The 17,527-nt window shown below is 35.6% G+C and overlaps 1 protein-coding gene across 12 annotated transcripts in view; it reads right to left on the bottom strand.

The window, feature by feature from the left end:
• PBRM1 (polybromo 1) overlaps positions 1–17,527 on the bottom strand; it is a 79,445-nt gene that overhangs the window by 55,408 nt on the left and 6,510 nt on the right. For all 12 annotated transcript variants that reach the window (XM_054033390.1, XM_054033393.1, XM_054033402.1 and 9 more), the window contains 9 exons: positions 17,351–17,448; positions 16,422–16,569; positions 15,043–15,186; positions 14,089–14,205; positions 13,232–13,300; positions 12,283–12,381; positions 11,030–11,115; positions 7,667–7,765; positions 6,588–6,679 (listed from right to left, as the gene is read on the bottom strand). In XM_054033390.1, coding sequence (XP_053889365.1) covers positions 6,588–6,679; positions 7,667–7,765; positions 11,030–11,115; positions 12,283–12,381; positions 13,232–13,300; positions 14,089–14,205; positions 15,043–15,186; positions 16,422–16,569; positions 17,351–17,448 — 952 coding nt within the window. The remainder of the gene's footprint in view (positions 1–6,587; positions 6,680–7,666; positions 7,766–11,029; positions 11,116–12,282; positions 12,382–13,231; positions 13,301–14,088; positions 14,206–15,042; positions 15,187–16,421; positions 16,570–17,350; positions 17,449–17,527) is intronic.

The following is a 17,527-nucleotide window of genomic DNA, read 5'->3' as shown; positions in this document are numbered from 1 at the left end:
TTTATTTTTTGTGTCTATAGGTACTCACTTAAATGTTTAATAATAAAGAAATTTGCAAGCCTCAAAATCCTGTGAAGTAGGGGAAACTGAAGCTCAAAGCTAACAAGCACATTTTCAGAAAATAGTCACTAATTTTAGAGAGATGCTCTAGCTCCACCAGAAACATGGGCTTGATGTAAGAATCACTTAGTGAAGTTGTGACCTGTGTCATGTGGGAGGCAGGGCCAGCTCCAGGCACCAGCCCAGTAAGCAGGTGCTTGGGGCAGCCAATGGGAGGGGGTGGGGGGCACGTCCGGTTCTCTCTGAGAGAAGGACTCCCCACCGAATTGCCGCCGAAGACTGAAGTGGCGGTGGTAGAGCAGATCGCGATCGCGGCTTTTTTTTTTTTTGGCTGCTTGGGGTGGCAAAAACCCTGGAGCTGGCCCTGGCAGGAGGTCTGACTAGAAATCATAACGGTGCCTTGTAGCCTTAAAAATTTATGAATCTGTGAATGTCGTGTGCATTGATTGAAGGGCATTCAATGTGAGACATCTTGTGCCTGATTTCGGATGTGCCAAGGATCTACAACTGAAAGTTTTGTTCTAAGCGACTTGTCTAAGGTTAAACAAACAGTGGCTGGAACAGATGGGAATAGAATTCACTACAAGAGTGGAAATTAGTAAACTGAGGCTGGGATTTTCATATGCGCCCAAGGGAGTTAGTTTAAGTGATTAAGTTCAAAATAAATCTATACATTTATGTGTGGAGAAATGTTCTCAAGTTTCTTCTTAAATTATCACATCTGGACTGAAGAGCTTATACTAATAAAGGTACCACAGAGGAAGCAACAAAGACTACATAAAGTCTGAGGGTTGTCCTACTTAGGACTCACTTAGGCCACTTTCCTTTGATTGGTACCTAAACTTATGATCCATAATATGTTTTTTAACGGTATTTCCCCCCTCACCCCAAATCTATAGACTCACGAAAGTGATACTAACAAGAAATTAATTTTTATAATTGCTTGACAACCCTAATCATGATTAATTGTGCAATAAAAAAAAACTAATCATGATTAATCGCACTGTTAAACAATAATAGAATACCATTTAAATATTTTTGATGTTTTCTACATTTTCAAATATATTGATTTAATTTACAACACAGAATACAAAGTGTACAATGCTCACTTTAATTTTTTTGATTACAAGTATTTTCACTTTAAAAAACAAAGAAATAGTATTTTTCAATTCACTTAATACAAGTACTGTAGTGCAATCTCTTGAACTTACAAACATAGAATTATGTAAAAAAAGGTCATTCAAAAATAAGACAGTGTAAAATTTTAGAGCCTGCAGGTCCATTCAGTCCTACTTCTTGTTCAGCTAATCGCTCAGACAAACAAGTTTGTTTACATTTGCAGGAGATAATGCTGCCCGCTTCTTGTTTACCATGTCACCTGAAAGTGAGAATAGGGGTTGGCATGGCACTGTTGTAGCTGGCGCCGCAGGATATTTATGTGCCAGATGCAATAAAGATTCGTATGTCCCTTCATGCTTCAACCACCTTTCCAGAGGACATGTGTCCACACTGATGATGGGTTCTGCTCGATAATAATCCAAAGCAGTGTGGACCGACGCACGTTCATTTTCATTATCTGAGTCAAATTCCACCAGCAGAAGGCAGATTTTCTTTTTTGGTGATTCGGGTTCTGTAGTTTCCGCATTGGAGTGTGGCTCTTTAAGACTTCTGAAAGCATGCTCTACACCTCATCCCTTTCAGATTTTGGAAGGCACTTCAGATTCTTAAACCTTGGGTCGAGTGCAGTAGCTATCTTTAGAAATCTCACATTGGTACCTTCTTTCTGTTTTGTGAAATCTGCAGTGAAAGTGTTCTTAAAATGAACAACATGTGCTGGGTCATCATCCGAGACTGCTATAGCATGAAATATGTGGCAGAATGCTGGTAAAACAGAGCAGGGGACATACAATTCTCTCCCAAAGAGTTCAGTCACAAATTAAATTTATGCATTTTTTTTTTTTTTTTTAAACATCAGCATGGAAGTATGTCCTCTGGAATGGTGGCTAAAGCATGAAGGGGAATACAAATGTTTAGCATATCTGGCACATAAATACCTGGCAATGCCAGCTACGAAAGTGCCACGCAAATGCCTGTTCTCACTTTATAGTGACACTGTAAATAAGAAGAGGGCAGCATTATCTCCTGAAAATGTAAACAAACTTGTTTGTCTTAGCGATTGGCTGAACAAGAAGTAGGACTAAGTGGACTTGTAGGCTCTGAAGTTTTACGTTGTTTTGTTTGAGTGCAGTTATGTAACAACAACAACAAAAATTTACATTTGTAAATTGCACTTTCATGACAAAGACTGCACTACAGTACTTGTATGAGGTGAATTGAAAAATACTATTTCTTTTATCATTTTTATAGTACAAATATTTTTAATCAAACATAATATACACTGATTTTGATTATAACACAGAATACAATATATATGAAAATGTAGAAAAACATCCAAAATAGTTAAACAATAGAATACCAATTGAAATTTATTAACAGCGAGATTAAAACTGCAATTAACCATGATTAATTTTTTAAATTGTGATTAATTTTTTTGAGTTAATCGCATGAGTTAACTGCGATTAATCGACAACCCTACAAGAAATATATATTTCGTGCAGGAAACGAGTGAGAGACATTGTATCATGAACCATAAGGAAAAGATGTATGTGCACATGTGTGTACAGAATCACTAAACCTACGAAACATCTAAATAACTGTAATTTAATTATACCAGACAGACTCAAAAACTAGATCCTTATATACTTTTGTACAGTTAAAAGTTATCATTATCAAAGCAGTCCCCCTGATCCCCACCCTGTAGTTTGAATGAAAGCTTGGTAGAGGAGTCCCATTGGATCAGTGACACAAAAGACAATCCTCTAATGGTCATACCAAGTTTCCAGCAGACATTGTCATTATGGTTCAGCATAGCCTGACCATGTTTCAGCTTTAAACAAATGACAAGTCAGTAGCCAGCCAGTTCACATGACACACTAGTGTTATCTTTTCTTTCCAATCTGAAACTGATGGTCCGCAGGAGTGTTCAGCTGCATGACAACTCCCAGACTACTCAGACACAAGAGAGTAGGAGGGCGCACCTCTGTAAGATATGCAGTGGCTTCAAAGAGAGGCTCACTACTAAATTGGAACAGACAACTAAAACAGTCTACCCTATCCCACCTTTGAGAAATAAAGGCAACAGACCTAACAATGAATATATATGCCACTAACCTGTGAAGCTAAAAGTTTTAAAACTAAAACACTCCTCTCCAGTATCCACCCTTTAATAATAACCAGGGTAATAACCGGAAATAATTCAGAGGACATTGTCAAGTGAATCAAGCGCACCATTTGCTTCTGTAAAATTAATTTTTTGTAAAACTTAAGACGAGTAATAATGTTTCCATTAATTTGTTTATTTTAATTAAAATAAAAACATTTTTTGAAACAAACAAAAAAATTACCCTGCAATGTTTTAAACCCAAGATACTGTTGCATTTTGATGTGCATAGCACCCATGCATAAAGTGAAGAGTGAAACAGGCTGGTTCATTTTTATTCTCCAAGCAGAGATAAAAGCTTCAGTAAACTAATGACATAAATGGTAAAAGTGAATGAAAGAATTAGCAATATAAATCCAAAGAATTTTAAATCTATCTATCTGTAGCACAGATAGAAAACGGTTCGTTCTGTTAAACATTTTTTTAAATGACAGTGGTCCTTTCTCTTTCCCCTTCCCAGTCAGCAAATTAAATAGGTTGTGTTGGCTGGTGAATGCTCAGCAAGAACATTTGGAAGGGGATGAAGAAAGACTGTGTGACAAATTCTCACTAAGCATCTTCTGCAGAGTGTGACAGAAAGAACAGCCCAGCCTCTCCATCTAAAACAACTATAAGCTATGAGTTACTATAGACAGATGATCACCCTTACTGTGTGGACACAACAATAAAAAACCAAAACAACCCCAAGCACTAATTAGATCTACTTTCCCTTAGGACACTAAACTACTTATTGGAAGGCTATAAAAAGCCTCTGAGAAAGGCCTGTTTCAGGTTCTTGGTAACATTTTAGAAAATGTTTGTGTTGCAGGGTGGATAAAATTCAGTGAATTTTAAAAAAATTAAAAATTGATTTTTTAAAAAATTAAATACATTTTTCTTTTAAAAATAAACCTACTTAAAATTAAAGTTGAAATGATGACAACCTATGTTAAGGTATAAGCTTACTGTAATTTATTAAAACTGATTTGAATTATATAAAATAAATGATATTCAAGCAGTATATGTTTGCTGATGAAGTTTTAAAGAAAGTTAAACCAGTGAACTGGTGAAATCACTGGCCAAGCACCTATAACCAATGTTTAAGTGCTAAACAAGCTTTTGACAACAACAGCCTCTTCTGAAAGTGCAGAGAATATTTTTTTCATTTCAGTTTATTCACCTGGTTCAGAAGTTCAATGACTAGCTCATTCAAAGTTGAGAAACATAATGGGAGTTAAAGCAGGAAAGCTTGGTTTTCCTCTTCCAGTGTACAATTAAAAATTAGGTGTGAGAGAAGATGCGATCTATTACCCTGTTTCCCCGAAAATAAGACAGTGTCTTATATTAATTTTTGCTCCCAAAGATGCGCTAGGTCTTATTTTCAGGGGATGTCTTATTTTTCAGAAATGAAAAATGCCTTATTATCGGTGGATGCCTTATTATCGGGGAGGTCTTATTATCGGGGGGATGCCTTATATTACAACGAGAGGCAAAACTGTAAGTAGGCCTTATTTTCGGAGGATGTCTTATTTTCGGGGAAACAGGGTAGTTCTAAAATCTTGAAGGACCTGGGGGCCAAAAACCAATCATTTCAATTCACTAACTACAGATAATCTTTTGTTTAATAAATCAGTTAGTTTTAAATGCAAAACCTGTTTTGATAAGAAAAAATTATGTAACCAGCATATTTAAGGTAGTTTTATTTAACTAATAAAACTCCATTTTAAAATATTGTTTTTGTGCAGTTTTAGTTGAATTTGTAAGGAAATTGTAATTCAGCTGGACACAAATCAGAAGTGAAAAATTAATCATCAGAAAATAAGGAATGGGTCATTTACCACTGTCTAATATAAAAAACTGTAAAACTTAAGAAGCTGAATATATAACTGCTTAAAGAAAGATCTATAGATACAGTGCTAAGTATTGAGAATCAGCTTCTCCAGCAAAATAATTAAAAAGTACAAATGCAAATGAACAGTAAAATAGATTTATATCAAGGTTCCCTGCTTGCTGATATAAACCACTGATAGAAATCAATCTACCCCATTGCATTATGTCAGAAAAAACAAGCTAATCTGGTATGTCCCAGTTTCATATTATTTTGATATTGACAATCATTTGACCAGATACCTTCTCTAGTCTAAAGACTTGTAAAAAAAAACCTTTGATTTCTCAATAAAAGAATAATAATGTATTATATGTAAATATGTATGCTGGGTGTTCCATACAACAATGAAATAAGAGGACCTCCAAACTAAATAGCAAACAAAAACAAAACTCAGACAAAAGAAAACTGAGGAAACTGTTTTGGAACAGAGTACTGAGAAGTTTACTAGAAAAATTAGGAAAAAGGGTAATAAAAAGAAAAAAATCCCCTTCTTTGGGGAGATATATTTTAAAGGTCATGACCACTGTACACGGATTTAGTACAACTTTTTTATGCTAATGTTAAGGTGCTAAAAAAGGCTGATTATGAGAAAAGTAAACAGGATAACTATATTAAAGACATTCGTTTACATGTTTTATGTTAACATTCACTTATTTGCAAGATTTTGCAATTGTTTATTATATACTATTAGTAGATTTTTAAAAAAATGTATAAATATCTAATATAGAGATGGGCGAGCTGTCATCATATCACTTCAAACACAAAGAGCCCTGCTGCTAAAGTTCCAGGTAACCTTAAGAATTCCACCCGGCTATGTTAATAGAAGACCTAGTATCTTTTGCTATCCTTTTAAGGAATAGCTGTGATTTCAAGTGTTTATATTGGTGACAGAAGTTAGAATATGTAAGAGAAGATTGTGTAAGCATTGTATTTAAGACCAACAGTAAAACTTAATAAATAAAATAAAACATTTTACTAAGAATAAAGTTAGATGACCTGTGAACTTGTAAAAATCTATTTTTCTCTATTCAATACTAGAAGAGTATCCAGTGTCTTTTCTAATGTAACACAACGATATATAAAACAAGCAACAGTTTTCCCAGTGTATAAAGCTTTGATGGACTGCAATGCAACAAAAATCAAAATCAAAGCATGTAAGTTATTTTGGCTTTCCTTCACTTGCCAACTGCACATTTCATCTACACTTCTAGCAACCAGTGACCAGCACGTGAAACTATGAAAAATAATCTGGGAACAGCAGTGTCCAGAAAAGTAGCAAAGGAAGTATATCATACAGACATCTGAATAAGTCAGTATCTCGCAATCATTCCGTAAATTTTAATAAACTAAAATTGGTACAAGTGAGGTATTAACTCCTACCAGCCAAAGCAGCATCCTCATCACTTTCTGATCCATATTGCAATGCCATGGTTATTGCAGATAAACGATCCCCTTGGACTGATCTTTTGTTACTTTAAAAGTAAAAAGAAAAGCAATGTATACATCAAACTACTGTTTAGTTATGTTCTGTGGACAATTGGTGGAATATGAAGGTCATGTTAGCAGTCCACAGAACCACCACCAGAAGAGCGGACTGGACTAACCCAAGAAAAGATGGAAAGTTAGCAGAGGACAGTGGCCCATGATATCATCTATTTTATAAAGTGCTCCACCAAGTCAAAAAGTTGGAGAACTACTGCAATAGGGAAGTTAAAGCTTAGTCTACTCAATGCCCTCTGCACTACTCTTAATATTTACCATTCATAATGAAAAACAGTTCAAGATGAACAATTAGAAAGCACCCACCAAGGCATGATTTTCTTGTTACTTTGCGGGAGTGACAAGAAGCCACTGATCGTGTTTAATATACTAGGCCACAGAACTCTTGAGTGATGAACAGGGCAGAATACCCCACATAATTGTGACAACTGATTGAGTCCCCTGGAACAGTATTCCAAATGCATCCTTTTTCCTTTGAGGGTTTTCGCCTCCATTTTGCCTTTCCTTGTTCTTTAGTTTTACATTTTTAAAAATTACTTTAAAATTATTCACAAATATTTTTTGAGTTGCAATAGGTATCTTTGATACTTTTAACATGACTAGTTTTGTAATGAAATATAAGATGCTGTTCTTTGGAACATTTCCAAAGAAATAAATGTTAAATCAACTATGATACAAATTTAACAAAATTTAAGTAAAACTCTAAAAATAATAAAGAACAATTTAGAGTAAATAACCTATTAAACTATGCTATTTGGGAAGGAGGGATTATTAAATCTGATATTTTAATTGTTGTGTACCTAGGTCATTAAGCTTGAGAGTTCCTTTAAAAAAAACACACTTCAAATTTCAGAAAAAAAGCTTTGACTATAATATTTCCAAATGACAGACAGCCAAAATAAATAAAAAAAAATAAACTAAATGGATGGCATCCACACCAAAACAGACAATTTACTTACCGGTAATATTTGTTAGTAGAATTTCTCTCATCACCAACACTGCCTTTACCCTGTGAGGAAGGACCTGTCAGTTTGGAAGCAGCCAAATTTGATGGAGTCCTTTAAGAAGAAGAAACAACCCAGAGAAAGGGAGAAAAAGAGAAACTTGCCTTAGACCCAAGAAGAGATGTAACTAGAATGTAGCTCTTTCACAAAGTAATCTTGAAAAGAGCTCAGAGAAGGAACAAAAAATGTTATGTTGCTAAAGTGATACACTTAGACATAAATAATACCCAAGTTAATCATAATGTAAATGATGCTGAATTTGTTTATAAAGGTAAAAGAAAAGGTTCTAGCAATATTGATAGAACTATTATTTAAATTTCAGTCCTGCATACTGCAGCAATAAAGATGGCTAACAGGATATTGCTAAAAATTGAGAGGTTAACAATACAAAGCCAAGCATATTGTGTTATCACTTAAGGCATATTAAATTGTGTTGTGGACACTGTTGTACATTGGTCATATTATCTGAAGAAAGACAGAAAAGTGCACTGCAAAGGGGCAATTTATGATGGTGAATGGAAAGAAGGATGTGCATCTTGTTAGAATCACAAAATTGGGATTATTCTTGACATGATGATTAGAGTATTTAAATTAGCAAAGAGTTATTATAAAGTTAAGCTTTTTAAAATTAAGAGGAAAAATAGGCTAGAATAATTTAAGGAGGTATTTTGCTAAAAATAGTGTATACGTGAAGGACTCCCAGATGAGGTGGAAGAATTAAGAAGTCATGTATTTAAAAAAAAAAAACTAGATGACCATCTGGAGTTTAATAAATTAAAAGGGATCTGAAACAACAGGTTTGTGCTTGACAGCAGCCAATAGCAGTCTTCAGGGCAGAAGGAAGGATTTTTTTTTTTAAATTAAGCTTTTCTCTTCTTCAAATTGACTATGAGGTGTCTGGGGAATTTTATTTTTGTTTAAGAGTGGGGTGGTTGTTTTTTTTTTTTTTTTTTTTGCCTGCTTGAGGCAAAAAAGTTTTTAAAAAGAATTTTTTAAAAGATATAAAACTCAAGATGAGAGCTGTCAAATTATTGTGGACAAGGCAACTTGTGGCCCTACACAACTACATAAACGTTTCACAAACAAGGTAAAATATTAAAAGAACCTTACAGAATAAGATAACTAAGGGATAGAGAAGGGGTTGGCAGTACGAGAGAGAGGAATTCAACTAACAAATACTAATATAATTATTTGTCAGCTGTCTTCGCACAAAAGTGTTACTGTTAAGATACGAGCAGTCACAGCCTCAAAATTAAGTACAGTACCCAACCTTGCAAGGTCCTGATTCCCCCTTTACTCCTAATGAAGTGAGCGAGTCACCATTTAGGCCCTGATCCTGAAAATCCTTAAGCATAGATGTAGACCTACTGACCTCAGTGGAACTACACACATGCTAGGTGTTTGCAGTGTCAGGGCCTAAATGAGCTATAGTAGACTTTAGAGAGGACACCATCAAATTGTAATTGAGTCCATTTTTTAAAGAAATGTTTAAAAAAGTTTCAAGAATTACTCCTGCACATGAACACCTCTGCCAATTTTTGTGATTTTACATCACATTTTCTTGTTTTGTGAAGTTTTTCCTCCCTGCTGTTGCTATATGAAAGATTTATGCAAACATGGGAAACTGACTCATTAAACAGAAGACACAGTAAAAATTGACTATACACTCAAAGTATTGTCAAAAGCACCAAGTAAATGGTAAAAAGTGTATAGTTTTCTAATCTCTTTAATTTACACTAATCTTAGGTGTTATTTGTAACAGACGGTAAAACATTTTAAGACAAACATTTAAGTTAACTGTAATGCCTTTAATGTAAGGATGTTTGTGGAGTTCTCTATCCTAATCACAAAAACAGCTTCAGAAGAGGAGAGATTTATTTCTGAAAAGGATACATACTCCAAGTAGGTCCTTTGCAAAACATCTAAGGCTGGGTCTACACTACCCGCCTGAATCGGCGGGTAGAAATCGACCTCTCGGGGATCGATTTATCGCGTCCCGTTGGGACGCAACAATCGATCCCCGAATCGACGCTCTTACTCCACCAGCGGAGGTGGGAGTAAGCGCCGTCGACAGAAAGCCGCAGAGGTCGATTTTGCCGCCGTCCTCACAGCGGGGTAAGTCGGCTGCGATACGTCGAATTCAGCTACGCTATTCACGTAGCTGAATTTGCGTATCTTAAATCGACTCCCCCCTGTAGTGTAGATGTAGCCTAAAGAAGTTCCCTTTCTGCCAAGGAGGTTAATTCATGTGCTCATTTGGAAGATGTTACTTAGCTTTTCTGATAAAGAATATAATTCACCCTGGCAAGTATTTAATACCAGCTTTGAGAAGTGCCAATGAGATCAAGTGAAACGTATGAGAGATCTGGATCTGTCTAGATATAGTTTGAGATAAGAAATGTGCATAAAATGTCCACATTGATATTTTGAAGAGTGAGGATTTGTGCAGGAGGAAAAAGCTTTTTCCAATTAATGTGATTTCAGGAAGGAAATAACAGGGCCTGAAGAGAAAAAAAAACTCTCAACACCTGTTTGTTCAAGACCAACCCTATAGCCCAAATGACAAATACCTGCACTACCCCCTCTCCCACAAGCCATATCCATTTAAATTTACATTTCCAAAACTTCACTCCATCACCAACAAGTCAATTTTGTCCCTACCCACACTCAATTCTGCCCCTTATTACAATTAAAATAGATTTTCACATACAAAGAGTGTTACTAAATCCTGGGCTTTCCTCCAAATGATTGCTGGGCATCTGAATGAATAAATTTTGGGCTGTTTCCCTGCTCCCTTCCAATAAATATTTTGGGCTCATGCAAAAAATGAATCCTTGGTCCCCCTAATTCTTTGCAGGCCTCCAGGATACATCAGAGGCCCTTAGCCATCCAGCAACTCTTATGAAGAAGGGCACTCTCACCTAGATCCTCAAAATGTATTTGACCTCAGTGGGAGTCAGATACCTAAATATCTTTGAGGATCTGAGCCTCTGCTCCTTGTTCCAGCTTTTCTGTTTCTACCGTTAAACACATAGAATAGAAGCTGGCTGAAACTTTAGCTTTAGAGGCTCCTACAGGCCCTCTATATTTCAGTGCCAAATATATCTTAAAAGTAGGAATATATCACCTACGCAGTATATTTCAGCAGTTACCTTAAAAAATTTACTTCAGTGGTTTTTAAGATTTAAAGCAACAACAAGCAAGTTAATTTTATCTGTTTTTTGTTTTTTGGGGGGCAAAATTAAGAAACTAAATATCAGTAAATATAAACCAGACCTCAAACAGCATTTATTTTTTATTTTTTTTTACTTGCAGTACCTGATTCGAAGACTTGACTTGGCCAGTTCATTATGTTCAATTTCAGCTTTTTTCATATTAAATATTTTTTTAATAGCATTTGCATCCTGTTAATTGAAATAAGAATACTCCATTTTAGAAAAATGAAACTGAGTCAAGGATTTACTCTAATTTTATAGATATAACTATACAGATTTAAAATAGTGTGAAAAGAACAAAAGTTAGGGTTACATATTTTCTTGATAGAGAGCGACTTTGCCCAGTGTCAGAAGTCTGTAGCAAAATCTAACTTGAAAGGAGACTTTCAATGGTTAAATAAAAGGGAATAAAACAGTGGCTAGTGTCTGTGGCACTTCTTTGCAACATCCTTAAAAAAAAAAATTCATGACTTACACGCGCGCACACACACACACACACACACAATCAACAATACATTAGAATGAGTGGGTTTGTTTTTCTTCTCTCCACTGGAAAATGATTGGTGTCATAGCTAGCCTGCCTTAGCATTCCATCCACCTCTACTCTTATAACAATAGATTTTACCCTTAGAATGTTACATAAATGTAGTGCACTTCATCCCAAAAGTTAAAGATATGCAGGAATCACTTCACCACTGAAATTCATTCACTTTTAGGTACAGGAAGGTAGGTAGGTAGAAAATATGCTCACAGCATGCTGGTCAATTGAGAGAGAAAAGGAAGTGGTGAGGAAGAGATAAGAGTGAGTTTTGGCCATATGATGCACGCATACTCTTACAAAAGATGGAATAGGATCTTTAATATCCATGCAAAAGAGGCAGGATCTCCATTCTTTCAGGCTTTATACCGCAGACCTCCCTACACTAAACTGCACAGAATTCAAATGTTCTGTGATAATGAACAGACAGTCAAGTGCCATGATTTGAATCTGTAATGCCAGGAATTCTAGGCATTTCTAACCTAATAGCCAGCGAGCCATCCTTTATTCCTATAAGAAACCAGGCTGATTAATGTCCTGTTTGAAATAAAATTGGAAGGGAGAAATTTATAGTTGGCAAAAGAGAAAAGAACAGTCAACAGGGAAAGAATATGCGTTCAAACTTCTAAGAGGGAGTTACTAACAATAAAAGGCATAGAAGTTAGTCAACAATATCCTTTTTAGTATTTCCAGATAAATTAGAAATGCTTTAGAACCTTATAACACACAAAATACCATTTTAATAATTTAAAAATATGTAACATAATAAAAAGATTGAACCCTGACTTAATCGTCAAAAAAATTGATCTGAAAATTACCTTGAATACTTGAGATCCAGGCTCATTATAGGTTTTGGCATTCTTTGCTAAAAGTTCTATATCCTTGGCCATTGCATGAATGCTTTTATAACTTCCATTCTGCAGAACAAAAAACAGAGCATTTACTCTTTAGATAATAACTGATCCTTTTTATCCTGTCACATGAAGAAAGAAAATGCAAAACACTGGAAAGTAAAAGGTAGTTCACACCGAATAAAGACATTTCTTTATGCAGCATATAAACAAACTTGAAAAATTCATTGGGGAAAAAAAGAAAAGAAAATCATAAAGGAGATACAAATATAAAAGTTATTTTCTCGGTCAGTGACAGATCCGACAAACTAAATGAACAATGCACTGACTCCAAAATTATTTTAAGCATACTTTAAAACACATCATTTGGATTACCATTTTAACTCATCTCTATCCTCCACTTCAAGTTCAGTCGGTATTTCACAAAATTCTGGAATTAGAGACTAATACTTCATTTTAAAAATTAGATTTGAATAAGGTAGTATGGATCACCAATTTCTAGCTCTAGGAGTTCAGGATAACAGCTAGCTAAAACCAAATAAGAATAGGAAAGGATGAGTGGGAGAAAGCAAGATGGTAATGAGAATGACACTAATCTAAACTTAAATATCTCAATTTGCCCTGGCCAGAAATTACTACTTTATACTAGTACATGGCCAAGAACTCACGGTAACTGGCATTTCATTCATATCAACTACTAGTGGTTTAAGACACTGAACCTTAAACTGTGACCACTTTTGGCATACTAGTCCAGGATTGATTGATTGAACCTCAGAGCAGTATAGTTTTCAGTTTCTTAATTTATTGGCAAAAATTACACTTACTACTGATCTACATAAACTTTTGCCTCTAAACTTTAAAAAGCTTATTTTTTGAAAATTACAATATACAGCTCATTAACATGATCATACTGTACCTGTATCCTCTGGGCAATAGTCTTAAGATCTATGGGCTCCTTAATTATTGCATAATAGTCAGGATATTGCTAGAAAACAAAAAATGATACATCTATGGTTGTACACTGACACACATAATTCACAAGGGAAACACTTAATAAAAATCAGTATTAAATAAACACTTATATTTGATGGCCTATTACCAAAGGCAGTTGAGAAGACAGATTACCACCACAAAACAGCTGAAAGATTATGTACAAATTCAGTATTGATTAAGGTTTATTCTCTTAACCAAAATTGTTTACTTTCTCCATATCATTAAGATATACATTGCTCACATAACTAATATCGCTTATTAACAACATTTGAAAGGGTTTATTTATATAGATTCACCAAATGAGCTAATGATCTCATTCACAGAGTAGACCCCTTACACTAAGATGAAATTCAAACTAAGTGGAGTTACACTCACTCTGAATTGAGCTGTAAATGACTTCAAAACAAAAGTTAGAATAGTAAAAAGATTATTTCCTCAGAAAGAAGCAATGATTTTATAACATGACCTTTATCTGATAATGTGTAACAACGTTTTAACATTGATAGCTATTAGACATTATACACACCCCTCATAGTTTGCTCTCAGTGTTAAAATGTTATTGTACATTATCTGATTAAACTGATAATGGCTTCTTCAGTAAAGAGGCGTAAGGGGGCAATTTCCACTGAAAAGCAAAATATTATGACTTGGTAGTGCGTAAAGTATTTTTATTTATTTTTGTTCACTTGACTGTTAGTCTCACAGTCAGCCCACAGTATCAATTATACCATTTTCCAGATACCAAACATAGAACACAAATGACTTCATTTCACTACTCACCACTTTAGAGGGAAGCTTCTGAAACAGCTCACTTATGAGACGTCCTGATGGGTTGGTGGCTATGGCTACAGCTTCAAGCAGCTGTTCAAGAATCTCTTTCAAGTAGCTTGGAGAAGACTGGTACAGGAAATGAAGTTACAAAAAGCTTTGATGAGAAAGATTTCAATTTTATAAAAGCTTCTAATGGCCCCTGTAAAATATTTCAGTGTAAATGTATAAACATTCTTTTTCAAGGAAAAGAAGATGAAAACAGCAGCTATAAAGATGTGTGCAACTTTTCAAGACATAGTACTATGGTTATGCATTTAGTAAGGCACGTGAATAAGTCTGAATGTCACATACACATTTCATGCACAGATCCGTTTTTCAGAGTTAAATAAAAATATGCATTGTAATGTCATGCAGTACTAGCTGAGATTTGCAGGGGTAGCTCTAGCCTAACTCCCTGGTTTAAGGCATTACAAAGTACAACAAGTCTGAGAATAACACCATGGTGTTGACCATTCGGGTGTCTCATCTGAAAGTGTTCTCATGGGGACCCAGGTTTTCTTGCACTTGGCCTCAGATCATGCAAGTTACAGAGGTCATATTTATTATAAACTTTGACTAAAATAGAACCACATATACAGTGGTTTTATCACTGATCATCTCCTAAATATTTATTTCTTAAGAATTCACTAATATATGCACAAACATATGCAAAGGTATAAATACTTACATAGAGAGTACTGAAACCATTACCATTTCCTATGTATGTGTAAGAACCCTTAAACAGTATATCAGAACATAATCTAGTGACTTAATTTATATGTACACATGTCCCATAACCAGTTTAATAACCACACATCGACCGATGTCCCTCCATAAATTGAGGTTAACCTTATTTTGAAAGCCCAGTTTTCACACACCTCTTAATTTCACAAGCAAACTATAAATGCAATGCTTCCTACTTACTACTTCAGACATTGCCCCTTGATTGTCATGCCCTTCATCCTCTTCCTCCTCCTCCTCAGCATCACCTTTTTGAACAAACTCATTCTTTGTGCGCATATACAAATCCCAAAGTTTGCAGGCAGCTTTATATTCAGGAGAATCTGGCTGTGAGAATGAACCAAACAGCACAACATTATTGCTTTCTTAAAATTCGGAGCATTCTGAAGTGAAATATATTAAATAATAAAAAACACAGCAATTACTGGCTGTGTAATTCTTCAACACAGTGATGTCAGGAATGGTATTATGAATTAAAATATATAGCCTCCACCACACTTAAGGACATTACTGCTAATCTAGGGTAAATTACCTAAAGTTTTGGATTTATTTTATCCCATCTCTGCCACAAGATATTGATACTTTCAATGCAAGAAATACAGGAAAACATTTTATTTTTTAAGATTCTGAAACACACTTTTTACTTTTTCATTAAATTTTAGGAAAGATGCTAACAAAATGATTTAAAGATAACCTTAATAAAACCCATTAACATCTAAAGTGATCCATTCATACCGGGGCAGGGTGAAGGGAGCTAGTGCTGATCTATGTCCTCAGTCGTCGTCGTCCCCCCCCCCCCCCCCCCCGTCACACTCAGCTCTCTAACCCTGAGCCTCGGCTTGAGCTGTCTCTGACTGAGCCCTGCCCCTGACACAAGCAACCTCTGACTGAGTCTCAGCCAAGGAGCACGTAGGAACCAGGGTGATTAGGCCAGAAGAAGCTACTCCCAGAAAAAGACACCCCAACCTTCCCTATTCTGCCCTGATACTCGCCCTCTCCCCGCCCCCAGCATTCAAAGTGAGCTTCGATCACTTCTGATTTATATAAGTGCATAACTATTGTTTTTTTAAACAGAGTATAATACTTCAGAGATTCCAAATGAGTGTCCTGCACACCACTGATGGTTAGCAAACCACTTGTTTACCAGTGATCTTAGCTCTCCTGCTTGTTTCCAGCTGAGAGAAAGAATTGATGGAAGTGAGAGATGAAATCATCCCACTACTTTTGCTCTTTTCTTCAATGTTTTTCCCAAAGGAAAACACACATCACATGAGACACCTAAAAAGACATACTTTCCTAATATTTTTCCATGGAAGAAATTGCTGTAGTTGAGCAGGGATGCTACATGATTAGGAAAGAGAGAGGGGGAGGCATATGAAGTAATCTCTGTATTAAGATCTGGTCCACACTCCAGAAAAGTTTTGGAACCACTGTAGTACTGGAACAGATGTACATTACCATAATGGTCTCTTACATATGAAACTGGCTGTATCTTCTAAAAGCACACAGACCTGCTATTGTCAGAATATATGAATTTGGGCCTTTAAATGAAGCTTCCTCACCTTATAGTAAGCCTTTGCATTGTTAAATAGTAGCTGAAAGTCAGCAGTCAGTAGGTTCACATCATCATACTCCTCCATTTTTAGTTTCTGTTGGATTTTCATTAAATCAATAGGCTGAGAAACCACTTCATAGTAGTCTGGCTGATTTCTGTTGTAACAATAAGTAAAGACATTAGAGTTTGAGCACTGAAAGCGAACCCTACAGTATTTAACTTTGCACAAATTTAAGACTAATTCAGAAATGTTTCTTGTATGTTTTTGCTACAACTTCAATAGCTCAAATTTACAAACAACCTTAATATAAATGAATTAGCACATACACCGCTACCTCGATATAACGCGACCCGATATAACACGAATTCGGATATAACGCGGTGAAGCAGTGCTCCAGGGGGGAGGGCTGCGCACTCCAGTGGATCAAAGCAAGTTCAATATAACGCGGTTTCACCTATAACGCGGTAAAATTTTTTGGCTCCTGAGGACAGCGTTATATTGAGGTAGAGGTGTATTGTAAAATTTATCTTAAATCTATAAAAAAATTACAGACAGAAATAGTCTATCACTTCACCTACTCCATTCCCAAAAGTCAGTTATGGATTGTTCCCTAGGATATATTTTTAGTATTTTACTCCTCCACCTTTGGAGACAATTTTACAGTCAAACAGATCTCAATATCAGGAAGGCTTTATATTCTAGGTTTCATATCAAACCAAACATTTACTTTTCTGCCTGAACACAGGCACCTGTGTCACAGTTGTTCAAAGGGGCATACTATCAAATATAAAGATCAAAAGATTAATGCAAGCTTGTTGCATATTTAATGCACAAGTTTTGCAACTTTCACACAGATGAGCTATTTCTCAAAATCCATTTGTTCCAGGACTAGCTCTCATACCTAAGATTGTTACCAATCAAAGCCATCTCCTCACCTTCGTTTTGGTGCCCTAATGAAAAGCTCACATAAGAGCCTGCCCTGTTCATCTTTGTAATCTCTGATTGTGTTGTACAGTTCATGGCACACAGCAATCTAAAAGGCAAGAACAATCCAGTAAAACAATGGAAATGTTAAGGAGGCGACAAATGTAAGGTATGTCTGCACTTTAGAC

This window comes from Malaclemys terrapin, chromosome 7 (genome assembly GCF_027887155.1).
Source record: "Malaclemys terrapin pileata isolate rMalTer1 chromosome 7, rMalTer1.hap1, whole genome shotgun sequence".
Lineage (NCBI taxonomy): Eukaryota > Metazoa > Chordata > Testudines > Emydidae > Malaclemys > Malaclemys terrapin.
This window is presented reverse-complemented; position numbering and strand designations above follow the sequence as displayed.